The sequence below is a fragment of the Lepisosteus platostomus genome, chromosome 20, assembly GCF_059453375.1.
Source record: "Lepisosteus platostomus isolate fLepPlt1 chromosome 20, fLepPlt1.hap1, whole genome shotgun sequence".
Lineage (NCBI taxonomy): Eukaryota > Metazoa > Chordata > Actinopteri > Semionotiformes > Lepisosteidae > Lepisosteus > Lepisosteus platostomus.
Genome location: NC_142630.1, coordinates 13,628,975 through 13,656,618, shown reverse-complemented (window position 1 = coordinate 13,656,618; position 27,644 = coordinate 13,628,975). Strand labels below are relative to the sequence as shown.

The following is a 27,644-nucleotide window of genomic DNA, read 5'->3' as shown; positions in this document are numbered from 1 at the left end:
CGAAAGTGACCAAGTAATTTCACAAAAAAACGGGGTATGGTTTGATCTTCAACACACACTCGTACATTTTGCTGCAGCAAAGACGTGTCGTGGGTTTGTCAAACTTCTGAGCGTTTGTGTTGCTAAAAAACATCAAAGCCAGGGAAAGAGGTTGGAACACCGTCCGATTTTTTATTGGATTACACGTCATTGTTCCGTTTGACAACTTCGGTATAGAAACAGATAAACTTGTATTAAGTTTGGTTTCTAGACTTCCTTACAAGGCACACGTTTTGTGCCACACAAGGCGCAAATTGCAGTTTTTCAATCAGTGAAAGCCTCTTTGTGCTTTGCGAGCTCATACACCAATAAGGAACCCTGCCCCATCTCTCTTCCACAATCATAGGCATCACTTTGATTAGGGAACAGGGAATCTCTGATTTAATTATTAAGTGCACTTCGCACCCCTCCATTAAGCCCCGCGTGGGTTATCAGATAACAGGTTCGTGGAGAACATAAGATCAATGACCTGAGCGACGACTCTTCGGGATCCACTGTCCCAAACCCACCAGCAGATAGAGGACCCCTGAGTGTAACGAGGCTAACGGACTGGGGAAAGGTAATGCAGCTGTGAGTCCCAGTCGTGTCTAACACTCGATCAGAACGCGTTAAAAAAAACGTTAAATGCTTTTTTGTCTTCGTAAATGAACCTTTTAACTTGATAGGAATGCATGGGAATGGTCACCATCGCCCTTGTCAGCCCGGGCACACACGCTAGCAGTTCTCAGGCAGGGGGTGAGGCACAGACCGCGATAAAACGTCACATCGTGATGCCTTTGCTCTTTGGTTCAATGGCTCGGATCACTCACTCACTCACTAACTCGAGAGAAAACGACCATAAACGAACAGGATTCACTTTTTTTCCACCCTCGGCACGTGACCTCCCCGCGAGCCCTGGTGCCGTGGAGAGACGCTCGCGATTTTCAAAAACCCACACCGGCATCGCGTGCCGCGTTCCGTTCCCACCCGAATAAAAGTGCCGAAAATTAAAATCCGCCGTGATGTTGCTAGATGACCTGATGTCGACCGTACCATTATCCCGTGTCTTGGGGGGGGGGCCGGCTGAGGCGCCGCAGCCTCTTTCTAGCCGGAGCGAATTAAGGAGTGGGGAGGGGGGGGGTGGTCGGGTCTTAAAAAACATTTTTGGGGAGAGAATAAAAAATGTTTATGGGAAACCTATAATCTGGCGAGTTGTTTGCATGAATATTGATTTTTAACGTGCTGTATTTCGGCGCAGTTTTAATTATTTGTCTTCATTTGTGTAGTTTTTTTTGTTTCCGGAGTTGGTGTGTGTGTGGGGAGGGGGGAGGGGGGGGATGATGTTGCAGTGTCGCGAGCTCGATTTCAAGAAGATGGCGCTGTGAGCGCGCGCGAGATGTTGGTCGCCATTTTGTATTGAAAACCAAACCGAACTCGAGAGGGGGCAAACGTTATGTTATTATTTTTGTAACGACTCGGGGAGAGCAAAAATAAAGAAATGACCTTAGGAAAATAAGTGAGGTAAATATGATACCGTACCGGGGTGGGGAGGGGGATAATATACATTTTTGTATTTGTTTTTTTCAGTGAAACGTGTTAGAGCGGAACGTAGGTTTGTCAAACTTCCAGTGTTATCATCAAGGTTTTTAAACCGACACCAAAGTTATCATTTTCTCGCACAGAATTAATATATTTGGATATTTTGTCGTTTTGTACATTTGAAACGATCTTGGGTTGAATACCCGAGCGGCACTTGTAGTGCGATATATTTTGTGCAAAACGAACGGGCTGAGTGAACTGTCTCATTTCACCATCCGTCTGCTAAAATCTTAGAGAAACAAAGGCTTTAAGAAGAGGTGGGGTCCTTTATAGTGTTATTTTCGCTATTTACATCTTTGACTTCACCAATGTCGCCTTTTTTAAAGACGAGGTTTCGAATTTTGTAAATCTACTTAGGTCGGTCCTTTTGTGAGAAATAAACCCCTTGGTTAGCTATCGTAATACAAGATCATATTACTGACGGTTCGGAATATTCCTTCACATTTATAGCTGTTTAAACAGCTTGGAACATTAAAAAAAAGCGTTATGTTTTGAAACATCGGCGACTGATTTTAGAAGCAGATATATTTTAGCGTTATTGGTTGTAGCTCAGTGCTTGAAGTTCAGTTTGCAGATAGAACTAAGTTGGCCTTTTTACGAAACGGCTTTTTAATGTGTGAGCTATTCACGGTTTAAAAGTTACTTTAGATGTCTCCCTAACTGGTTAGAAAGACAGCAGTCCTCATTTTCCTGTTAATATACATCCACGAGTACAGTATGTGCAGGGGAAATAGGAGTACTTTAACGCTGAGTAGCTACTTGTAGGAGCAAGTGTGGTACATATTCGAGGTAGCTGAAAAGCTAGGCACAAAAAAGCAACTGAAGTTTAAACTTTGCACTACCAAGTAAGTAGTCTGGAGGGGGTTAGATGACTTTTCCACTTCATTTATTTCTAACAGAATCAATCTCTTGTTTCCCTTTTTTGGGGTGGCGGTGCTCTTAATTGGGGAAATTAGTCATTGAGGTTGAGGCTAGAAAACACGGAGCCGGTATTTTCTTGAAAAGAGAAAGCGTTTTAGGTTGGAACTGTTCTAAAGTTTCTCTTTCAGAGTATTTTTCAGGAGAGGTTCATTTTAGGTCGTGTTAGGTTACTATTTTTTGACAACACCCTCCCTAACTAGCCGTGTTAAACTTCGGGGTTAGGGGCTGACCTCTTGCTAAAACGAAACCCTTTAGTGCTCGTAGTTCGTACCCTTAAACACAGTAACGGCAGCTGTTTTTAAATTGGGTTCGGTTGTTATTATTTTTGGCCACATTACTGGAATGTTGAGGAAAAATGTTTACACCTTTTCGGCTTGGAATGGTTTGTTGGGGGGTTAGGCCTCGGTTACTTATTGTAAGGTAATGTTTAACGGTCGTTGCCTTTTACCAAGCAGTAGAAAAACGCACGAAAAGCACCTCATGTATTTTTGAATTCGTTAATGTTTTTGTATACGTGCCGCAGACTTGGTTTTTTGTCTGTATGTGCCTTTACTGAGTCACTCGGGGCACAGGCTTTGAGGCCTAGTAAGTATCGAAAGGGTTTGGTCAGGTAGTGGTTTGTGCCCAGGAGCAAAACTGGTTGTTTTCGGCATGTACAGTGAATCTTTGTTTTTTTTTCTTAACCCAGAAGCGTTGGTTCAGTCTTTGAATCTCATTCGTAGATATGTTCTCCATTTTAAACGAGTAAAAATACACGTGTAAAGTGTTAACTAACGCAAAAGATTCGCGTGGTGGTGTTTGCTCGATACAACCCGTTTTTCCTTCTGATAACATCAGTGAAAGCATATTCAGAAATGTTGCTCATCTTCACTTTTCTCTGCGGTGTTAGGTTAGAAAGCTAATGTACTTTATAGCTGTTAAGCCCTAGATTGGTAAGCACTTTGTACGAGGCCTAATGTGGAAACATCAAAAGTAAAACAATAAAACGTCGTGTATCTTTTAAATATAGTTTATGGTACGTTTTGTAAAAGGTACGTGGGCTAAAGACGTGTTAACTGTTTTGTGAGAAAACCTTCGTCGTTGGAAACCGTTGCCAAAAAGTATGAGTTCCAGTCTCATTCCCATAGTTCTTATAGTACAGTTTTAATTAATGAATTGGCTGTAGAGTGACATTCTTATTAATGCCCTCACAAAGTGCAAGAGATTACAGGAAACCCTTGATACTTAAAAGCTAAATATAGAGCAGCCTTTCATGCATGTGGAGCTTGCTGGGTTACCTGGGCATTGTTCCCCTAAGATTCAGTCCAAGCCACCATCCAATGCTTGTGACTGTTTTTATATTTTTAGTTGTATTCAGTAAGGAACTGATTTCACTGTCATCAAGCGTATTTTAAAATTGCGTGCGTAGAAAATTAAGCTTTTGCTCTGTTTTATCCTACAGATGCCAAACTTGATGTTGGACTGAGGGAATTTACTACACACATACAACAACTGAGAAAGAAACCTGTCTACAAATCAGATTTTACACCCTTGGTAAAAAAAAAATTAACCTATCTCTGAGGTGACAAAAGGGGAATAATGGTGATTTTGCGCCGGGCTCGGCCGCCTGCTTCCGCCCCGACCAGCAATGAATCTTGACTCGCTCTCGCTGGCCTTGTCTCAAATCAGCTACCTGGTGGACAATTTAACTAAGAAAAACTACAGAGCCAGCCAGCAGGAAATACAGCATGTGAGTACTCCCAGACTTCCTTTATCCCACCATTTTCTCAGCAATTTTAGTAATATCTGAGATTGCTATATGTTTGAGCACCTATGAAAAGTGGTTCTGGACTTTCTACTATATGAGGTAAGAGTGTTGGCATAACTGCACATTTCTGGGCTGCTCAGTCCTGGACTTGGGTTTGTGTGTCTGCATGATTTCTAGTTTTCAATGAAGCAGGAGTACAAGATGTGCTAGGAGATTGGTCTAATAAAGCCATGTATTAGTTGTCTTTAGCTTATGATATGTTGGAATGAAAATGAAAATGTCTTTCAAATTTTGTTTTAGAGGGTATAAATGTACCATGATATGCTTTTGCTTTCTCTGTTAGCCTTCTTATCCAAATTTCATGTTGAAAGCATAGATAGGTTACCTTTGAAAACAAGATGGCACTGCAGTCAAAAGTCCATCTGCCCTGCATGGTTATTGGGTTTGTCCATGTTGCTGAAGCATCATGGAAATGTAAATGTTGCCAGTTAATTTCATGTACCTTGATTCAACTGTACGTGTTCATCTTTGGGGGGAGGGGGAGGTCTTGTAAACACTGGATGTCACCTTATGTAGTAGCAAGGGAGGGTAGGATGGTATGCTCATTAGGTCAGTCCTTGAATATTGGAGGCAAAACCTGTTTAACTGTAGTTAGACAGTAGTTTAAGTACCATTTAAACCAACAATTGGAATGCGCACATGCTCTCATTGAGAGTGCAGATAGAAATCAAACGATTGAAGTCAATAGAAGAGCATTATGTACCAAAAACTTTTCATTGTTGCCCCTAGGCTTTACTGTGGATGCAATGAGTTTTAACTTGAATTCCATTTACTATTAGCATTGTGAATGTTACGTACTTAATATAATTTTTATCCATTTCTCTGTAACTGAGTGATCAATAACTCTTACTGAAATATTGAATTTTTAAGTAATTTCTGACTTTCTGGAAGTCACAATGAAACTATCTTGGAATTTCAAACTAAAGTGTTCCCTTTTGAAAATTAAATTTATTGGCTTGAGACTAATCCGCAATGTTCTGAATAAACTTGTTTAGTGGCCCTATACACTAACATTCCTTAGAATGCTTTTCTCAGTTTTGTTTATTAAATATTACAAGGTAGTCACAGTAGAAACATTCATTTTTACATTTAAGACAATAACTCCAGACTTAGAATGCTTTTCATGCAGTAAAGTTCCCATCTCCAGTTTTTCCTTTTATAGTTAAACTCTCCTTGTTTTCACATCACAGTTTTGTTTTGAGTTGGTAAACCTTTGTAGTTTATGAAAAGTGTCATGGTGTGTGACCTGAGATGTATTTTGTTTGGTTTATTCAATTCCAAAGAGTCCCTTTTCGCAATGCTTTAATACTGTGGCACTTAAACTATTTGCCCATGTGGTGTAGTGATGAGTGAAAATGACAAGTGTGAGGCTTTGCTGGTCATAAGTAGTTAGCGTCACTAATTTCATACAACTCTTACTTTTGCACGGCCATATTTGTATTCGTTTTTTTACCATCTTAAATCTTTGTATACTAAATGTAGAGCTTTTCTTTTTGTAGTCTTAAAATAAGACTAGGTTTCTGAAAACAAACTTTCACAAAGATTTGGAAAGGAAAAAAAATGTTATTGTCATAGCTGTTTTAAAAATGTTTTTTTTGTGTGTGTGTAAGAGATGAGAACTTTTTCCCATGGCTTTGAACCAGACCTTCATAGTAAAATGTTTAAAGCAGGGAGGCCAACATTTAGACAAGGGCCACAAGCATGTCTATTTTTTTTTTGTACCCCTCAGTCATGCTTTGAGTTATTCTCAATGTCTCTAATGATCAGGGTATAAAATTGTAGACCGGTATTTCTTGAAGGGTTATTTCTTTTTGTAGACTCCACTAAAATAGTGTGCAACAAATTTGTGGATTATTTTTTTAGATTCCCATTTACTCCTGTGCAAATTATATTTTTGTTGGTTCCAGTCATACCTCAAGATCAGCACCATGCATTAGTGAACTTTCTGTAAAACAAGGCAAATGAAACCATGAAGTTTATGAATTATAATGGACAGTTTTCTCTGTACTCACTGATAGTACCTTCATGTAACCTGTGTTTTGAAGAAATTTGTTTAAAAGTTTGGAAAGCTTAAACATGGTTTAGGTCTTTTGAAGTGACTGTGCATTGTAATGGTTATTGAGGTTTGTAGGAGACTTGCAACATTTGACTTGTAAATATTTTCTAGATTGTGAATCGACACGGCCCCGAGGCAGACAGGCATCTATTACGCTGTCTATTCTCGCATGTGGATTTCAGTGGCGATGGTAAAAGCAGTGGCAAAGATTTTCATCAGGTAATTGTTTTAGCACTTTGAATTCTTTTTCACCAGTAATCTCAGTTAATGAAAATCAAATGCAGTTCTTTCTTCTGGAGTCCAGAGGAGGCAGGTATACATTCAACAGATATACAAAATCAACTGCTTATCTTCTTGTAACAAATGTCCATATCTACGTGGACATCTGTACTAATATGTAATTAAATGTAAATCAAGGACAGAGTACAGAGTGGAGTTCAGAGTAGAAATCTCTAAATTATTTTTTCCTATTTGCCCAAGACACAGTTTCTGATCCAGGAGTGCGCGTCGCTCATCACCAAGCCGAACTTTATCTCGACGCTTTGCTACGCCATTGACAACCCCTTACACTATCAAAAGGTAGGGTTTCCATTACTTAGTGAAATTCTGTTTTACTAGGATTGAAAGGAACAGTGCTCACTGTTCTTTTTAAAACCTAGGAGTTGAAACAGTTTTGTCTCTTTGTGAGATGGTTGAACAATTTTGCCTTTATTCTTCCAGAGTTTGAAGCCCTCACCACATTTGTTTACTCAGTTGAGTAAAGTCCTCAAACTAAGCAAGGTTCAGGAGGTAAGATACACAATTTCTAAAACTCTAAACAGATTTTATAGTACATAAATTTAAATTGAGTAGTTAGTGATAGTGAGATTTAAAAACTAATTTTGTCTGTCACAGGTTATTTTTGGCCTTGCTTTGCTGAACTCTTCCAGCTCAGATCTCCGAGGGTTTGGTAAGTAACCAAGTTTACATTTTGTCTAATTTGATATTTTTATTGCTGCACCAATGTGCTAGTAGTATGCCAATCAGTTCTAGAAACGTTGGGTCAAACAGCATGATGGGTACCCAAAACGTATAGCCAATGCAACCAAGGACTTCATCAGGAGAAAATGGAAAATCTCACTGGCCAAATCAATCTCCAGATGCATCTTGCATTCTGGAGGAGAAATTGGAGTCCAAGCACCCCAAGAACGGGCAATATTGCAGAGTGGTTGCGGCAAAGGCTTGGCAAACAGTCTCAAATGATTTTAGTTTGAGTTCAGCGCATCATTCGCTTGATGCAGTTATTTCCGTTTGACTGCAGATCTGAGGACTTATTGTGATATTTAACACAGCACAACATATCGAATTTAACGTATTGAATGTATTACAACACAGTCACTTGAAGTCATTAGGTTGACCACCTTTATTGGCCTAATGATGAAATGTAGGTGGTGAGTTATCTAATTTGTATCATACATTTAAATCTAATCGTAATACAAATTTCTTGATTTATAAAGCAAAATGTTTGAACTTTGCCTTCTGAGTTCTTTTGAAGGGCAGTGGTCTATGCTGTCATAAATTGGTTCCATTTGCAGGGAATTGACTTTTAATCCATGTCCTGCTTAGTAAGATTTTAATATTCCTATGCATTTTTGGCTTTTCTGGTGGCACTCGCATTTGAAAATGGTATGTTAAATTAAGCTTCCTGTTCAAGAAGCTAAATCTGAACACGTGGCAAGAAATGCTATAAAGCTTTTTAAAGGGGTGTTTAATTTTTTTTGCAGCTGCCCAGTTTGTTAAACAGAAGCTCCCTGATCTTCTGCGCTCATACGTGGACGCAGACCTCGGGGGTAACCAAGAAGGTGGCTTCCAAGATATTGCAATAGAGGTCCTGCACCTGCTCCTCTCCCATCTCCTTTTTGGACAGAAGGGAGCCTCTGGGGTTGGACAGGAACAGATTGACGCCTTCCTTAAGACTCTGTGCAGAGGTAAATACTGGTCGTGTTGCATGTTTTTTGTGATCTGTTTCTAATATGTCCCCATGTCTTAAAGTTTTGATTTGTGAACTAATTCTTAAAACCAATTAACATGCATTTACTCCTGTTGAAGATTTTCCGCAGGAGCGCTGTCCTGTGGTGCTCGCACCACTTCTTTACCCTGAAAAACGGGACGTTCTGATGGACAGGATCCTACCAGATTCTGGAGGGATTGCAAAGACAATGATGGAGAGTTCGCTTGCAGAATTTATGCAAGAAGTTGGCTATGGCTTTTGTGCAAGGTGAGTTATAGAGGCGTTAATCCATTTTCCTCACTTTTAATACTCCTTTTTGAATCTTTTTGTTCTGAAGGTGTTGTCTGTATTGACCAATTTAAAAATCAGGCTTTATTCTAACAGCATTTTAAGTTTTGAGATCATTAGCTTTTTCAACACGCAAGTTTTACTTCAGTATTTTGTTTTTCAAAAACTGTGTTTCTAGTCTTGAAGAATGCCGTGCTATAATCGTGCAGTATGGGGTCCGGGAGGTTACAGCCAGCCAGGTGGCCAGGGTCCTGGGGATGATGGCTCGCACACACACAGCATTATCTGACGGTATTCCTTTACAGGTAAGAAATTGGTGCTGGAGGATGTATATACATTGTTGGTAGAGTCTGTCTCGAGTGGAGTAAAAGTTTAATTTTTCATTACATTTACCTACATATGATGTACTCTTTAACCTCCATTGTTTCCAAATTTTATTTGGAGAGGATGAATAAAAATGGGAAGGTCAAGAATTCATTTTCATTTTTTTTTTACTTTCAGTCTATATCTGCTCCTGGCAGTGGAATCTGGAGTGATGGCAAGGATAAGAGTGATGGGTCTCAGGTTCACACTTGGAATGTGGAAGTTTTAATTGATGTCGTCAAAGAAGTGGTAACGTTTTCAGTTTATTTCTGTAGGTTTTAGACCTCGGTTGATTTACATGAATTCTGAAAGTGGATTTTTTTTTTTTTTACAGAACCCCAATTTAAACTTCAAAGAAGTAACTTATGAGCTGGATCATCCAGGGTTCATTATTCGAGACAGTAAAGGTCTGCAGGTTGTCGTATATGGCATCCAGAGGGGCTTGGGAATGGAAGTGTTTCCTGTCGATCTTATCTATAGGCCTTGGAAACATGCAGAGGGCCAGGTAAAAAATGTAAAGTTATGGTTTCCAATTTTTTGGTATGGTAATGTTGAGACTGTCTCTTAAATGCATTCTTGTTCTTTTCCCCAGTTATCATTTATTCAGCATTCCTTAATGAACCCGGATATCTTCTGTTTTGCTGATTACCCCTGTCACAATGTTGCTATTGACATACTGAAGGCTCCCCCTGAGGATGATAACCGTGAGATTGCAACTTGGTACGTGGTTTGTTAAAAATTGTCCTTTAAGCCGGAGGTGGGCTATTGACACTTCTCATCAGGCTGAGCTTTAACTGTTTTTTACTCTTTTCCATAAATGGCAAAATTTTCTTTTGAAGAGAAATCATTTCAACTTATTCCTATAACAGGAAAAGTCTGGACCTTGTTGAAAGCTTGCTACGTCTGTCAGAAGTGGGACAGTATGAGCAAGTGAAGCAGCTCTTCAACTTCCCCATCAAGCACTGCCCTGACATGCTGGTACTGGCCTTGCTACAGATCAGCACCTCCTGGCATACACTTCGCCATGAACTTATCTCCACCCTGATGCCAATCTTCTTGGGCAATCACCCCAACTCTGCCATTATTTTGCACTACGCATGGCACGGACAGGTAAACTTTGAATTCCATCTTCCCTTCAGGTTTTTGGAGGGTTTTGTTTTTATTTCACTGTGTAGCAGCTCATTTTAAGAAATGAGTTGGGCAATTTACATAAGAGAGGTGGCAATTTTGCCTGTCAAGCTTATTTACTCATAGCCCATAGATCTAAAGATCTCGTGTAGTTGTTAACATAGCTTAGTTTTTGGAGGATGGAATCATCTGATAATATAGTGATCTGTTTGAATGGATTTGATTTTAGGGACAATCCCCCTCCATCCGTCAGCTTATCATGCACTCGATGGCAGAGTGGTACATGAGAGGGGAGCAGTATGATCAGGCCAAACTCTCCCGCATTCTGGACGTGGCTCAGGACTTGAAGGTAGATTTCACTTTTCTTTTTATTGCCCGCATGTAATTACCCATTTTCTTGTCCTTTACAGTTTCTTTCAAGCCTGTTTGTGAAATAGGTTCCTTGTTGCATGTTTTTAGTATCGCGCCTGTGTTAAGTGTTTATATTTCATATTCTTTAACATGATGCTAATTGTTTTGTATAAAATTACTGCAGGAAATGGAACAGGCAACAAGTGTTTAAAAGATTCAGTTATTCAAGTTCTCATTTATAAATTCATCTTTCTGTTTTAGTCTCTATCGATGCTGCTAAATGGTACTCCATTCGCCTTTGTTATTGACCTTGCTGCACTTGCCTCTCGCCGAGAATACCTCAAACTTGACAAATGGCTGACTGACAAAATAAGAGAGCATGGGGTAAGGCACACTGAGTACATTTCATTGTAACATTTAGTGTGATTGAAATTCTGTGCCAAACTATTTTAAAGTATTGAATGTGTAAATGTTTTGAGGTTTCTGAAACGTGCAACCTTGAAGACTAACAAAGTAGTATTCTTTAATGTCAATCATAACCTTTTCAAGCAAATAGATTAAAAGATTATTCAACCCAATTGTTTAATCTTGTAAACTCTTTGTGCAGTGCTTAAGTAACCTGTTATTTGTTTTTGTTTTTTTTAAGGAACCTTTCATTCAGGCTTGTGTGACATTCTTAAAAAGGCGTTGTCCTTCTATTATGGGAGGCCTGGCTCCAGAGAAGGATCAACCTAAAAGTGCACAGCTCCCCCCTGAAACACTGGCTACCATGCTGGCATGTCTACAGTCCTGTGCAGGGTGAGTAATGTTATACAGACTGAAAAACATTACTGCGTGATTCTGTTGTCCTCCAGATTTCAGTACTTCTACACTCCAGGCATCTGTGCATAGCTGGAGCCCTTAATCAAGATAATTGCTCCTTTAAGTTAATTGTCTTATTCTAATATAATTTGTATCATAATTAATTGAAACTTTTAAAATGTAGAAACTGCAGAATTAATCTTTAAGTTGACGAGGTCCAAGCACCGACTGTAACGAATAGTACTTTATAATAGAACTTGCCTGAAATGTTAATTGTGGTTTACACCTCTAAACATGAGTTTCTAATTTTTCCTGTACTTATTAGGAGTGTGTCCCAGGAGTTGTCAGAGACCATCCTGACCATGGTAGCAAACTGTAGCAATGTCATGAACAAAGCTCGACAGCCACCACCGGGTGTAATGCCAAAGGGGCGTGCTCCCAGCACAAGCAGCTTGGATGCTATTTCCCCTGTACAGGTATCGGTCTCCATTTCCCCTCTTCAGGTGATGCCCCAAGATCAACTAAAACTATTTTTATGAAATCAGTCTGCACTTCTTACTAGATGTTCTTAGTTCTTGGCACATTCTTTTCCAGTTTTGCACTGAAGAGATGTCTCCAAATTATTGGAGAGGCAGTGTCAGTTTAGCAAACTTGCTCCATTGTAGTGGATCACCTAACCAAATTTCCACATTTTGAATGTAGAGATTTTTAGTACCTTGTGTAGGCTAGCGTGCAACATTTAAAAAAAAAATCAGTTTTGGGACTGTCAAAATACCTGATTAAATGGTCAGCACTGATGGACTTGAAAGCATTTTAAACTTGTTATACCTGTTTGCTTTCAGTTTTAGGCTAATGTTTAGCAAATTTGATCAAATTGTTGCTTAGTGGGTGATCAGTAGTTTGCATAATTTTTTGAAGATGCACAATATTTAATATGGCTGAGTCTATTTTGGTTTATTTTCTAAATTAATAATGTAACTGTTTTTTTTCTGTTATATGATTGGGTAACTTTGAGTTTTGTAGTTCTGCTGTCTTGAGTGAGAAATGGGTATTATTTTAGATTGATCATTTGGGTTATGGTAGTTTTAATCTCTTAATTCCTTTTATTAATATACCCTGAATTGTGCACTGTATGAAGTATTAGGGGCTTTATGCTGTTAATACTGTATGTGTGGTTTTAGTATTTAATGTGACTTGAATTGTTTGAAACAAGTTTGTCTTTATTTGTAATTAGCTGGGCTTTATTACTGTTTATTTTTAATTTATAGATTGACCCTCTGTCTGCCATGGGTTCACTGACTATAGGAGGATCTGCAGCATCTCACACACAGAGCATGCAAGGATTTCCAAATCTGAGTTCAGCTTTCAGCAACCCACAGTCTCCAGCAAAGGCTTTTCCAGCCCTTACTAACCCAAGTCAGAGTACACCATTTGGTGGGATTGGTGGCCTTTCTTCACAGCTTCCAGGTGAGGGGATATAGTAAATGGACAAGATGTTTCTTCTCATTGAAAAGTTCTCTGCACTGTATTTAATCTTGGGCTATATTAAATAAGTCTTACAAGGCTTAAAATGTGCTTAATTCAAGTTCAGTCTCTTATAAATTGAGGTTGTGCTTAATGTGTGGTGTTGTCAAAGTAACTTTAAAAACACATACTCATTGGCATTGTAAATAGATGCTTTTTTATCGGTTTTAAATGTCTGAAACATTACTTTCAGGTTCTTTAGGTGCTGGCACTTTGACAGGCATAGGGACTGGAGGAATAGGATTACCAGCAGTGAACAGTGATCCTTTTGGACAGAGGAAGATGAGTGCCTCGGGGTTAAACCCTCCCACCTTCCAGCAGAGTAAGATGAGGCCTTGTAAGTGGTTGTTGTGTGGCTGAGAGTGTGAAAGATGTCTCAACTGTATTTCCTCAAAAAAAAAATGCTGATGTACCGTTCCAGTTGATTTAATTTTTGAAAAGTGGGTTTTACCCACATTTTTTATTTCTTCCTTATCTGTCTGGATATATTGAAAGGAAGAAAAGCTGTTGCCTTGTTAAATCACACAACCTAAGAGGAAATACAGGTATGTTTTATTTTGTTCCGTTTGATAGTGGATTTTCAGGGGCACTTTGCTTGAAAAGTTAGATCTAAGAGTGATGTTAGACCTTCACAACACAAGAAATCCTTCTTTTTTCAGATTTCCCTTTACCACATTTTAAGTATTTTAATTGCTCATCCTCAAAATGAGTCCTGCGATGACCAATCAATAACATTTTTCAAGTGCTTTGCCCTGTTAATTCATGTATGGATGCTTGTCTGCATGATTCTTAATGTGGCACACTGAGGTAGATGTCCCCGTCCCCCCTTTACCTTTTCAGTTATGCAGTACAAAATATTGTGCAGCATTATGTTTTTGAAAGTTAATTGTTTCAAATGTTTTTTTCCCTGTCTCAGCTGACCTTTCTCAGGTGTGGCCTGAAGCAAACCAGCACTTTAGCAAAGAGATTGATGATGAGGCCAATAGTTACTTCCAGCGTATTTACAACCATCCACCACACCCTACTATGTCAGTTGATGAGGTGAGTTTTTAATACTTCAGGCAGTGTGAAGAACCTTGTGGTGATATTTGCAAAATGTAGAAGCGGTTTAAAATACACTGGTTAAAGGTAACTTTATTAAGAATGCAAAGTTCTGCTTTTGTCTTGGAGGATTGTAAGCAAAATTTTAAACTGCGATTCTTTGCTGTTTATTCGAAACAATTCTTCAGAATTTTGGAAAGTAGAATGTATTGATAAATTCAACACTGTTTCTTTATACAGGTGCTAGAGATGCTTCAGAGGTTTAAGGATTCCAATATTAAACGGGAACGTGAGGTGTTCAACTGTATGCTGCGAAACCTGTTTGAAGAATACCGCTTCTTCCCTCAATACCCTGACAAGGAGTTGCACATAACAGCCTGCCTCTTTGGTGGAATCATTGAAAAAGGACTGGTCACCTATATGGCTCTGGGGCTGGCCTTGCGCTATGTTCTTGAAGCTTTAAGAAAATCTTTTGGATCTAAAATGTATTACTTTGGAATTGCTGCTCTCGACAGGTTTAAAAACAGGTGAGACTTTGGTTTACTGTTGAGTGTTTGAAAACTTAATTTAAGAATATAATTTATCATTTGATCATCAATGTCAGAGTGAAACAATACAAGACAGAAAATAGCTTATTGCATACGTATTTATCCCCTTTGATTCAATATTTGGTGGAGGCACTCTTGGCAGAAATCTTGGGTGACTTTATACCATATTTGGACACTGCACTTTTTGCCTACTTTGTGTTCTCAGAATTGTTCACTGTTACGCTACTACCAGACAGTGCTTACCGCAGTACCCAAATGGGTCAGTTTTGGTTTCGTCAGACCATAGAATATTTAACTTGCTTTTGGAGTTTCCCACATGCCTTCTGGCAAAGTATCATTAAGTTATGAGTTTTGTCATTCTCCCGTGAAGCCCACATTTGTTTACCACCCAGGCATCATGCACAATTTCTCCCATCTCAGCAGTGGAAGACTAATTCTTTAGAGCTGTCACAAGCTTCTTGGTGGACTCCCTTTCTAATGCTCTTCTCACCTGGATACTCTATTTTTTGGTTCTTCAGTTTCACAGTTGTGCCATATTTACCTTTTTTTTAAATGGACTTTACTGTGCTTTGGTGGTTATGTAATGTTTGGAAATTCTTATACCCTTCCTCATTGTTGCTTTTCAATAACCCTATCCCAGATTTACTTTGAAAACTCTTTGAACTTCATAATGTAACTTCTTCATTGGGAGCTGTACTAATCAACTGTGGAACCTCCCAGAGACAGTAAAACATGAAGTCCAAGGGGGTGAAGACCTCTGATTGTTGCTGTATAGGTTAATATAGTATATTAAGTCCTAATTATATTTAACTTTCTGCATTTAGACTGAAGGACTATCCCCAGTATTGTCAGCACTTGGCTTCCATTGCTCACTTTCTGCAGTTCCCTCATCATTTACAGGAGGTAAGTGGGCTTCAGTTCTAAATAGTTTTTTCTAAGATTGTTGGCTGTGCTTTTTGAAACATTAAAGTTTCACAGATTCTAATGGAAGATTTCAGAAGGTTTTAAATTGTATTGAAAGCATTTTGCAGTTTCTGCGAGAAGCAATTCAGTGTTGGTATTACTTCTGAATTATTTTTTTCTGTTTTCCATGTCCTGTGTGCAGTATATAGAGTATGGGCAACAGTCGCGAGACCCTCCTGTGAAGATGCAGGGATCTATCACCACACCTGGCAGCCTTGCTCTTGCACAAGCTCAGGCCCAAGCACAGGTTCCCCCAAAAGCTCCCATCCCAGGACAGGTTAGCACTATGGTAACTACATCTACCACAACCACTGTTGCCAAAACCACTACCATTACCCGCCCCACTGGAGTCAGCTTCAAGAAGGATGTGCCAGTGAGTATCGGTAACGCACGGGAAATTGCGGTATGTGTGTGTCTGTGCTAATTAACTTTTTACTGTAGTTTGCATGATTAACCCCCTCCTCCTTAATCTTGTATATTAATCGGGGAAATTACGCTTTTGTGCGTTAAAAGCATAATGCTTTCAGTATTGTATCTTATGATTAAGTGCATGGACATAAAGGTGTACCCCTTAATCATAACTTTTTAAAATACAACGATCCACTTCTAGACTTAACTAATTTGTGCTGTCGTTTTTAGCCCTCTATAAACACAACCAATATTGACACGCTGTTGGTGGCAACAGACCAAACGGAGAGGATAGTGGAACCTCCTGAAAATGTCCAAGAGAAGATCGCTTTCATCTTTAACAATCTGTCACAGTCCAATATGACCCAGAAGGTGAGCTTTAAATAAATGTAGTGTATTGTATTTTTTTATGGAAGTGATATTTACTGTAAAATTATAAAAATATATTTTATCAAGTTTAGACCATATTGCACATACCATTACTATCGCAAGTATGGTTCTATGTAAATTTGTATGCTTTGGTGGTGCCAAAATTAGTCTTAATGACTAAAATTTGCTGTTTTTTTTTTCAGGTTGAAGAGCTGAAAGAGACTGTAAAAGAAGAGTTTATGCCTTGGGTGTCACAGTACCTTGTAATGAAGAGAGTCAGTATAGAGCCTAATTTCCATAGTCTTTACTCCAATTTCCTGGATACACTAAAAAACCCTGAATTTGTGAAAATGGTCCTGAATGAGACATACAGAAACATTAAGGTAGGTACTTTTCTGAAGGTCTAAAGGCCTTTTGTAGAGCTTCATTGACTTATTTTGAAAACCTCTGTTTGGTCATGTAGCATTAATTACTTGTTTTTAAGATTTTTTTTTCTAATGATGTTTAAGCCCTCTTAACACTTGTCAACAGGTGCTGCTGACTTCAGATAAGGCAGCAGCAAACTTCTCTGATAGATCCCTTTTGAAGAATCTGGGACACTGGCTTGGCATGATCACTCTGGCAAAAAACAAGCCCATCCTGTATACAGTGAGTACCGGCATAATTTTAAAAACAAAGCTGTATGACTTCACAGCAATAGTTGGCATGTTCCTGTTCATGGGTAGTGAAAATAATTGATTCATGTTTTAATTACTGAGTCAGGTTACATTAATAAGATTTATGGTTTCATAGATTGAACATTGTCACCGATCTATTTTTTTTTTTGTTCTTTGTTTTAGGATTTGGAATTAAAATCCTTGTTGCTGGAAGCCTATGTTAAGGGACAACAAGAGCTTCTGTATGTGGTCCCATTTGTTGCCAAAGTCTTGGAATCCAGTGTTAGGAGCATGGTATGTTTTTTTTTTCTCTTGACATTTGTAGTGTGGATTTTCTGCTGCATGATTTTATGAACTGCTGTTTCTGAAGATGAATATCATTCATGGTTCTGATTTAAGTTGTTCACTTTTAGATTTTCAGACCACAGAACCCTTGGACAATGGCCATCATGAATGTATTGGCAGAACTTCATCAGGAGCATGATTTGAAGGTCAGGACCCAAACATGGTTCCATTAGTTTAATGCAATAATCCTGAAGAAGATATAATGGTGTTTTAAAAGTAGTGAGCATTTTTGCTTCTGTTCCACAGCGGCACTACTTCAGAATAAATCAGTTCTGAACAGGTGTTTCATACCTTTTAAGCTATTTAAGTTGGCAACTCAAAATAGTTTTTGATGTCTCCATGCTTATTTTTGCAGCTTAACTTGAAGTTTGAGATTGAGGTGCTGTGCAAGAATCTGTCTCTGGACATCAATGACCTAAAGCCTGGAAACCTATTGAAGGACAAAGAAAAACTGAAGAACCTGGAAGAGCAGCTATCTGCACCAAAGAAAGAAGCCAAACCACCCGAGGAAATGCTGCCTATTGTTACAACTGGTATGTGTCTTTCTAAATTCCTTGCATCTGTGGGTGAGGGGAGAGAAAGGGGTGCTTATCCTTTATATTTTCATAAGTGGTTATGTAATGTGTTTTAAATGCTTATAGTAAGAACTGCACATTGCTAAACAAGCCCCATTTAAGGACTCTTTGCACTGGTGAAAGATATGGAGCCAACCTTATCTCAGTGAGGCTACCTCACAGGCTTATTTTTAGTAGGAATTTTTTGCTTTACTGTGGTGTCAAACAAAAGGTCCAGTTTTCCTGTGTAGGGAATTGGAAACTAGGCTGAAGCTTTTTACAACTGACTTTTTTAAAATGTTTTAAGCAGTTTTGTATTGTTAAATGGCTTATTAGTGTTGTGTGTTTTTGTTTTGGTACATTGAGCCTCTGTGCTCGGACTCCTGTTCCTTGTTTTTAATCATGATAGCGTTTTTAACCAACAGGAGACTTTCTCCCCTTTGCAGCTGCTCCATCTACTCCTGCCACAACAACAACCTGCACAGCTACTGGTCCACCCACACCTCAGTTCAGTTATCATGACATTAATGTCTATGCTCTGGCAGGATTAGCTCCTCACATTAATTATCCTAATGTAAGTATTTTTTTAAGATTCATAAATCTTCCTAAGTTTCATGTATTGTTTCATGCACTGTATCAGAGTTATTGGTTTTATTTTTAAAAGCATTTAAAAATAAAACCAATAACTCTGATACAGTGCATGCTCTTTGTTAGAGATTTCTTAGGTCATTGATTTTTTTTATTTATTTAATGGTCATTGAAGCCTGTTACGTACCTGTTGTATTTGTAAAGTGTCCTTCATTAAATGATGATGAGAAATAATCCTTTGTCAGGATTACTTTGCATGTGTTGTGTCCCTGTCTTTTCAGATCCCATTGCTGCAGGCCCACCCTCAGCTGAAACAATGTGTGAGGCAGGCAATAGAAAGGGCTGTGCAGGAACTTGTCCATCCCGTAGTTGACAGATCCATCAAGATTGCCATGACAACATGTGAACAGATTGTCAGGAAGGACTTTGCCTTGGACTCGGAGGAGTCCCGCATGCGTGTAGCTGCCCACCACATGATGAGAAACCTGACAGCAGGCATGGCCATGATCACCTGCAGGGAGCCTCTGCTAATGAGCATTGCCACCAACTTGAAGAACAGTTTTACAGCTGCCCTCAGGGTAAAGAACTGTTGCAATAATACATACTGTATGCAATTGAATCTGCGTAACTTTTAGGACGTTTTCTGTACCAGTGGGTATAAGCTGTTAAAATTAAAGAGTTTAAACTTTTAATGCTTTTGCAATGATCTTTACCACTCCAATGCTAAATGCTCTTTAGAGCATTTATTATAGACCAATGGAATATGCAAGTTGATGGCCAAGATGTTGATGTTATAACAATATAACAGATTTGTTTGTTTTTTTTCTTCCTCAATTTGCATTTCTTTGTATTGTGCACAGAAGGGGTTAGAGGCGAAATAAGGGTTTTGTTATATGAAATAAAGATATGAGTTTGGTTTGTTTTTTAGGCTCCAACACCACAGCAGAGGGAAATGATGGAACAAGCAGCTGCACAGATAGCCCAAGACAACTGTGAACTGGCATGCTGCTTCATACAGAAAACGGCAGTTGAGAAAGCAGGTCCAGAGATGGACAAGAGGCTGGCCACTGTAAGTATTCTGTCTGTTTTACCGATAGATTAAGAACGTATGGCATAACAATCATAATTGTTTTTTTTTTACCTTCGTTTAAACAGGAGTTTGAACTGCGGAAGCATGCTAGACAAGAGGGACGTCGCTACTGTGACCCAGTTGTACTGACATACCAGGCAGAAAGGATGCCAGAACAAATCCGGCTGAAGGTGTTAATTGAATGTGTACTTAATTGAGAATTCCTGGAGATACTGACAAATCACATTTCTCTATTTTAGGATTGTTTTAAATGGAAATGGTAAAATAGCATACTTGTGTAATGCTTGTATCATGCTCGAGTTGCTTTGCAGAGAAGCACTTATCTTTTAATACTGATATTCAGATGTTTTTTTATAAAGCATTTTATGCCAATTATTACCTATGACCAGTGGGTGCTGGCTTCCATGCCTCTCTTCTGCATCTTATACCAGTTATTTTGTTATCTTTGCCACTTTGAATTGTAGCTGTCTTTCCTACATTGTAGGTTGAAAGTACAAGGTAGAAAGTCAAAGGCATTGTGTTGATGCAAAAAAGCTGCGTATTATTTAGATGTTTCTAGTTATTAAAACGAGCAGAGTACCAAAGACCTTTCTTTTCTTTTTCCTGGTAGGTTGGAGGTGTGGACCCTAAACAGCTGGCTGTTTACGAGGAGTTTGCCCGCAACGTTCCTGGATTTCTTCCCAGCAATGACTTGTCTCAACCCACTGGTTTCCTTGCTCAACCCATGAAGGTATTGTTTTAAGTGTTCTGTAAACTGTCCAAAAAATGTAAGACTTTTGTCATCCATATGACACCGATCAAAATTGTTTTTTTTTCTGCATTTGTTCATGAATAAAGCTGTTTTCTTTTCACTATCTTCATATTCAGGCAAATAAATGCAAATGTTAAACCCTTTAAAAGCATACTGAATTTCTTTTTTTTTATTGGCATTTCAGCAGCAAGCCTGGGCAGCTGATGATGTCGCCCAGATCTATGACAAATGTATCGCTGACCTTGAGCAGCACTTGCATGCGATCCCCCCTGCCTTGGCAATGAACCCACAGACACAGGCTCTGCGAAGCCTTCTGGAGTCCGTGGTGGTGGCCCGAAACTCGAGAGATGCCATTGCCGCGCTTGGCTTACTGCAGAAGGTGAGAACTTTCTCGGAGAGAAAGGAGATTGATGTGCTTAAGTCTTGGATGCGCTTTATGTCCTTTGCAGATGACGGGCGTTCAGGTTTTGTGTGGATGGGTTTTAAAGTTAGTGTAATGGTTTCTACTCCCCCCCCTTTTCAGGCTGTGGAAGGTTTGCTTGATGCCACAAGTGGTGCCGATGCAGATCTCCTGCTCCGTTACCGTGAATGCCACCTCCTGGTCCTCAAGGCTCTCCAGGATGGCCGAGCTTACGGTCCGCAGTGGTGCAATAAGCAGATCACCAGGTCAGTGCTTTTATTGTACTTAAGGCCTTTTTATTCTTAAAATAGTTCCTAAAAGACACAATATTAAGGTTAGTAATGAGGAAAGATGACCATTCTTTAGCATATTTGAAAATGATAATTTTAGTATGGTAAATCCAGTTTCTCAATCTTTTCTTCCACAGTACAATCTAAAATATTGTTGCAAACTGCCCCCTCCTCGTTTACAATACTGTTCTTGGTGCAGAAACGTGTAAACTCATTTTGGTGTTTAATCTGGGTTTTTCTTGAAATGCCGTCACCTCATCCGGGCAAGAGTTGACCACCATGAAACGCGGAGCTTGTTTTTCTGTCAAATATGAAAGGCCCGACTTCCTACATGTGATTCCCACTTGTGCATCCAGGGCCATTGTGTGGCCTCTGTTTGCGTAAACACCAAAAGAGGAAGCACAATGCTTCTCTCCCCAAAACTAATATACCACATATCTAATTGAATTTTTCTCGTACTGTTTCCAGGATCCCATGGCACACCACTATAAAGGGCTTGTATAAAGAGACTTAAAATGCTTCTGTTTTGTTAGACTGCACAGCACTATTATTTAAGCCTCTAAAGTCTTCTGTGACATGTGGGGTTACGCTATAGTGCAATAGAAAGTCTCACTTCTTAAAATGTACCACAACTCTTATCATAGTTGTGTTTTTTTAGAGTTGAGAACATCTTTCTTGTTCCCAGTTGCATTTTGCTCTATGTGCGTCTATTAAACACCCATTCGTTCCTTCACCCATTAACTTATCTAAACTTTTTTCCCCCAGTACCTTGGCACGTCACAAGTCATCTTAAGTGTTTGAGGGAAAAAAACTTTCACATTTAGTGTGATGTGTATATACTTTTCATGATGTTTCCGCTAGGTGTCTGATTGAATGCCGTGACGAGTACAAGTACAATGTAGAAGCTGTGGAGCTCCTGATAAGAAATCACCTGGTCAACATGCAGCAGTATGACCTGCATCTAGCACAGGTATGAAAATTTTAATCTTCTCTAGAGAGACAAAACTGTTACAGACAGCAGCGTAAAGCTCCTTCTTTTGTCATTTTTAGTCGATGGAGAACGGCTTGCATTACATGGCTGTGGCCTTTGCGATGCAGCTGGTGAAGTTGCTGCTGGTGGATGAACGCAGTGTGAGCCACATCACAGAAGCAGACCTGTTCCACACCATTGAGACCCTCATGAGAACCAGTGCCCACTCGAGGGCAAATGCCCCAGAGGGGTGAGTATATGACCTGGAAAAGTCTTGATTGCTGTAAAGCCAAGTCAGATGGAAAATGTGAATTGCTTCTTTTCTTTTAGTAAAAATTTGAGAACTGTTTCCCGTCACTTAAGCTTCTACCAGCAGTTATAAAATTACTTATTTTCTCCTACATTGTGTTTAAATTCTGCAGTTTACCACAACTGATGGAAGTTGTCCGATCAAACTACGAAGCAATGATAGACCGAGCTCATGGAGGCCCCAACTTTATGATGCACTCTGGAATATCGCAGGCCTCCGAGTATGATGACCCTCCTGGCCTGAGGGAGAAGGCAGAATACCTGCTGAGGGAATGGGTCAATCTTTACCACTCAGCGGCTGCTGGCCGGGACAGCACCAAGGCCTTTTCTGCTTTTGTAGGACAAGTAATTGTTTTGTTTTTTTTTTGGTTTCTGTAGTGATGGGGAGAGGATGAACAGAATCGTTTAAAGATTTTACATTTAATCTGTTTGTTAAGTATGAAAGAAGCTGTAGCTAAACTTCCCTTTTATTCTGACCAGATGCACCAACAGGGGATCCTGAAGACTGATGACCTGATAACCCGATTTTTCCGTCTGTGCACAGAGATGTGTGTGGAGATCAGTTACCGTGCACAAGCCGAGCAGCAGCACAACCCAGCTGCTAGTGCTGCAATCATTCGTGCCAAGTGTTATCACAACCTTGATGCTTTTGTCAGGCTCATTGCACTTCTTGTTAAACATTCTGGGGAGGCTACCAACACAGTCACCAAGATTAACTTACTGAACAAGGTGGGAATTAAATATATTTCACTTGCTCCTTGTCTGATATAGCAAATGCTAGGGACATGCACGGCTGTTTTTCCTCTAAAACATCCAGTTGTGTAGACGGGGGCTTAATTTGAATAGGAAGTAAATTCTCTTTTTACTTGGTTAATTGTTCAATTTAAATTCAAGCTGTAAAGGTATATTTGTCATCTTGCTTAAGAAGGAGTAATGACCGGCTTTCCCTCTTAGGTTCTTGGTATTGTGGTTGGAGTCCTCATTCAGGACCATGATGTCCGTCAGACTGAGTTTCAGCAGTTACCTTACCACCGCATCTTCATCATGTTGCTGTTGGAATTGAATGCACCAGAACACGTGTTGGAGACCATTAACTTCCAGACATTAACTGCTTTCTGGTATGTCCACCTTATTCTGGTAGATAATTTAGTTTTAATCTTGCTTAATATTCTTTGAAAGTGCTTTTCTCTACTTTCAGAACGATTACATTCTTTTTTTGTATATTTACAGCAACACGTTCCATATTCTGAGGCCCACCAAAGCTCCTGGGTTTGTCTATGCTTGGCTAGAACTTATATCTCACCGCATATTCATTGCAAGGATGTTGGCGCACACACCACAACAGAAGGCAAGAGTACAGCCTAACTTCTTAACTATATAGTATAATGATTGAGCTTTAGGTTATTATGCAGTAATTTTTCCTTAATTTCTTTCCTTTTCTAGGGTTGGCCAATGTATGCCCAGTTGCTCATCGACCTGTTCAAGTATCTGGCACCCTTTTTAAGGAATGTTGAGCTCAACAAGCCTATGCAAATTCTTTACAAGGTACTTCAATGGAGTAGGATGTTAGTGTTAATTTCTCATTTGTAATGTTTGGCTTCTTACATTTTTATTAATGAACCAAACAGCTCTGGATTTTTCTTGTACCTGATCCATTATCCATATTGGCACCGAATGTATAAATTAAACTCCATGGAATCTTTACCATGGTGAAAAGCCCTACATTTTGCCTATGTTTTTAGGAGAAACTCTGCTTTTGTGGCCTTTAGTCGGACGAAATGCTTTCCGATAATGGATGTTCTTTTTGTTTGATTTTATGTTCAATAATTTGCAGGATTCTTTTGCCGTTTTATTTCTAGGGTACTCTGCGTGTGCTGCTGGTGCTCCTTCATGATTTTCCAGAGTTTCTCTGTGATTATCATTATGGTTTCTGTGATGTTATCCCACCCAACTGCATCCAGTTACGGAACTTGATCCTCAGTGCTTTCCCTCGCAACATGAGGCTTCCTGACCCATTTACTCCGAATCTGAAGGTATCCTTTCTTAACATTGCATGATATAAATGCAGTTCTTAATTTCTGGTGTGTAATGTGTACTGTTTGTATTCCTCCAAGGTTGATATGCTCAGTGAGATTAATATTGCTCCCCGTATTCTCACTAACTTCACTGGAGTGATGCCATCTCAGTTTAAGAAGGATTTGGACTCCTACCTGAAGACTCGCTCCCCTGTCACTTTTTTGTCAGAGCTCCGCAGCAACCTGCAGGTAGGGGGTGCTATCTTGGGTCTCCTGGAAACATTTTCAGCACAGTAACATCTTTAGACAAGGGTAACAATTTTAACTAGTTTGGAGAAACTATTTTTAAAGAACTTATATCTGGCTGAATGGTAGTAGATTAAATCTAAGCAGGGCAAGTAAGAAGTTTTGAGAGAGGAAAACCCTCTTTCTGAAGCCCATGTTGGTGATTTGGGAAATTTTTAATATCTTCTGAGTCAGGCTGGTAAGCTGATGTTAGTTGATAAGCCATTTGTAGCAAAGTTTTATATAGGAATGTTAATATCAATATTTCTGATTTCAGAAAATAAATTAATGATGGTTGGCACTAGAATTTTTTTAATCCAATCTACACTTTAGAAGTAGAAGAGCTGTCCAGGATTAGCTGATTTTTGCATAAAATGATTTTATCCTGATTTTCCCCCCCCTCTTTCAGGTCTCAAATGAGCCAGGTAATCGGTACAACATTCAGCTTATAAATGCATTGGTGCTGTATGTGGGAACTCAAGCGATCGCTCACATTCACAACAAAGGTAGCACACCATCTATGAGCACCATCACCCACTCGGCCCATATGGACATCTTCCAAAACTTGGCTGTGGACCTGGACACTGAGGGTAAGTTATTGTGAGGAGAAAATGCTATATAGTTTACAGCACGGCACAAGCCAGAGATTTCTGGGAGGTTGTTCAAGATGTCATTATCACAAAGGTGGAATTTCTTTTGGAATACTTTCCCTTCATGTCTTAAATTTGCTTTAAATTAAACACATTTTGAGCATGTTCAAGCTTAAATAAGAAGCTAATGTTCTACTGGAATCAGATTGGCCATACTCCCTGTTCATCCATTTTGTAACTGCTTTTCCAGTTCAGGGTGGCAGGATAGGCTGCAGCTCCCCTGGCAGGCAAGAGGTGTAAGGGGGGGTACGCCTTGGACAGGGCGCCAGGTGATGGCAGATGCGCGCACACCTAGGGCCAATTTTCAGAAGCCGATTAACATATCAGTAGGTGTTTGGACTGTGAGTAAACCACAGCACCTGTAGGAAACCCATGCAAACATGGGGAAACCAAACAAGCTCCATGCACATAGCACCCTGGGTCCATAATTGAACCCAGGACTTCCAGCTCTGGGAGGCAGTAATACTAATAAATGTGCCACCTGCCATAATCACTAAATGTCTTAAAATATTTTAATTAATTTTAAAGCTAAGGGTGTACATAAGGTTAAAGTTTATTTAATTTTCTTACTTCTCTTTAGTTTCTATGTACACTTTTTAGGAAGGAAAACAGCACAGGAGAATGAAGTGTTCAAGTAGGAGCAGTTCATAGCTGTGTGTTCCTGCTTTTTCATTGCCCAGAGACAGCTTGTCGCTCTTTCAATGATTTGAAATGCAATTGTACACATCAGAACTTCAGCTATGTAAGGAACCTATATATGCTGATTATTAATAGAAGTGCCTTTTTACATGTATGCAGAAGATGATTTTAAAATGCATTTGTAATCATTTTCTTTAGGTTGTAACAGTACTTTTTTTTGTACAAGGAGATGGAAATGGTACAGCATTGATTCAGCATTGTACCCATTAGCATTTCTAGGCTGTAATAAAATGTATCCATGTTATCCACACTGTACTCCTGTTAAGTGAATCTGTTTTCTCTCCCATCTAGGACGGTACCTGTTCCTCAATGCAATTGCCAATCAGTTGCGGTATCCTAACAGCCACACTCACTACTTCAGCTGCACCATGCTTTACCTGTTTGCAGAAGCTAACACTGAAGCAATACAGGAGCAGATAACCAGGTAATATTTTTATAATTTATATATTCATTGTTTCATCTGAGTTGTACTTGTGGGTGGAGGAAGTACTGAATGTTTTTAATTTGTCTAGGGTTCTGCTGGAGAGGTTGATTGTGAACAGGCCACACCCATGGGGTCTGCTTATAACTTTCATCGAACTTATCAAAAATCCAGCCTTCAAGTTCTGGAACCATGATTTTGTCCACTGTGCGCCAGAGATCGAAAAGTAAGTTTTTATATTCTGTTGCTTTGTATTTTTAAGAGAATTTCAGAACTAATCTTAGAGTCCTAGGGAAAGCAAAACAGCTGCAAGGACCTAAAGACCACCAGATGGAGTACTTTGTGTCTGTTTCATAGTTAATCTTGCAGATTAAAAGATTTTAAATCCACTGCCTGCATAATTTATGTAATTCGTTGATGTACATAAGTGTGGAATAATTGGTGATCTATGATAGTGAGAAAATTAAGTCCTCGCTAAGGTTATACTTTTTTTTTTAACTGAACAGGTTGTTCCAGTCAGTGGCTCAGTGTTGTATGGGGCAGAAGCAAGCACAGCAAGTGATGGAAGGCACTGGTGCCAGTTAGGCAGGCAGGAATTGCACCAACAACCTGGGACACCTCCCAAAGCTTTTCACTCTCAACCTGAAAATGACAACGGGCAGCACAGGACTGGACACAGGACATCGGACAGACTCTATGCTATTGGTTCTTGTGGACTTCTTGATTTTTGGCCAAAAAAAAAAACTTTGGATAAGAATCTATGTAAACTATGAAAAGGATGTGTAAGACATGCTGTGAATATAATTTTGAACTTTAATGTAAATAAAAAGGGAGATGCGTCTTTCAAAATGACTAGAGCGCAGAAAGTGTAAAATTGATGTCTGGTACCAGTACCATTTAAAAATAAACAAAAGGCAGCTGCTGAAACAAAGTTCTAATCCAGCCTTTTCACCCCAGGATCTGCCCCTGTCTTTCCTCATACTTTTGAAGAGGGTTGTAGCCCATTATTTTTTTGTTGTTGTTGAGGCTTAGTGGAATGGCAAAATAATTGGCCCAACTTTTTTTATCTTAATTTTGGGGGGAGGTGTATAAAAGGGGGGACAGGGAAGCAGCCCGTTTGATTCCTAAGGTTTAGTCCAGACTTATTCCGAGGGGATGGGTTGTGTAATTTTAAACATGGATTTAAAGGTTCTCCCTAAAGCTTGTACAATTGTGGAATACAGAAATTTCAGACTGGTAAAGAATCTGTTAAGTTTGTATAAAGATCAAAAACAAAACAAAAAAGGACCAATACAGCCCATTTTGTAAGGATTTTGAATGTTTTGTAAATGTATTGGTCCAGGTGTTGTATTTTGTAGTACTTTATAGTTTTGCCTTTAGTTCTGCCACTTATTTCCTGTATGTATGCATACTGTAGTTACTGCATTAAAAATCATAAACAGCAGT

General features: G+C 39.3%; 1 protein-coding gene across 14 annotated transcripts; it reads left to right on the top strand.

Moving 5' to 3' along the window:
* The first annotated feature begins 35 nt into the window (after window positions 1–35).
* Window positions 36–27,642, top strand: cnot1 (CCR4-NOT transcription complex, subunit 1). Of its 14 annotated transcripts, none has more exons than XM_088613883.1 (49): window positions 36–598; window positions 3,980–4,267; window positions 6,513–6,620; window positions 6,882–6,980; window positions 7,122–7,190; window positions 7,296–7,350; window positions 8,165–8,368; window positions 8,490–8,658; window positions 8,858–8,984; window positions 9,181–9,291; window positions 9,377–9,547; window positions 9,635–9,762; window positions 9,912–10,152; window positions 10,400–10,519; window positions 10,783–10,905; window positions 11,168–11,319; window positions 11,648–11,825; window positions 12,591–12,789; window positions 13,040–13,183; window positions 13,763–13,887; window positions 14,128–14,414; window positions 15,260–15,338; window positions 15,541–15,801; window positions 16,038–16,178; window positions 16,379–16,558; window positions 16,707–16,823; window positions 17,015–17,125; window positions 17,245–17,322; window positions 17,532–17,709; window positions 18,156–18,304; window positions 18,600–18,896; window positions 19,247–19,387; window positions 19,474–19,578; window positions 20,019–20,138; window positions 20,344–20,538; window positions 20,683–20,825; window positions 21,711–21,819; window positions 21,900–22,069; window positions 22,242–22,473; window positions 22,609–22,857; window positions 23,083–23,246; window positions 23,359–23,476; window positions 23,572–23,673; window positions 23,988–24,161; window positions 24,243–24,392; window positions 24,838–25,018; window positions 26,069–26,201; window positions 26,290–26,424; window positions 26,705–27,642. In XM_088613883.1, exons 2-49 carry the CDS (start codon window positions 4,166–4,168, stop codon window positions 26,781–26,783), a joined length of 7,203 nt encoding a protein of 2,400 aa, XP_088470009.1. In that variant the 5' UTR covers window positions 36–598; window positions 3,980–4,165; the 3' UTR covers window positions 26,784–27,642. The 14 variants fall into 14 exon arrangements, with proteins under 14 accessions (XP_088470009.1, XP_088470010.1, XP_088470020.1 ...); XM_088613884.1 differs by lacking the exon at window positions 36–598 and adding an exon at window positions 1,188–1,539 and having other exon boundaries at window positions 20,347–20,538; XM_088613894.1 differs by lacking the exon at window positions 36–598 and adding an exon at window positions 1,189–1,539 and having other exon boundaries at window positions 11,648–11,798; window positions 15,541–15,771; window positions 18,177–18,304; window positions 20,347–20,538.
* Window positions 27,643–27,644: the final 2 nt, after the last annotated feature.

Coding starts and splice junctions, on each gene's coding strand:
- cnot1 (XM_088613883.1), top strand. CDS start 4,166: ATGAATCTTGACTCGCTCTCGCTGGCCTTGTCTCAAATCAGCTACCTG. Junction 8,369..8,489: donor CCTTAAGACTCTGTGCAGAG/GTAAATACTGGT, acceptor CTCCTGTTGAAG/ATTTTCCGCAGGAGCGCTGT. Junction 18,897..19,246: donor GTTTTACAGCTGCCCTCAGG/GTAAAGAACTGT, acceptor TTTGTTTTTTAG/GCTCCAACACCACAGCAGAG.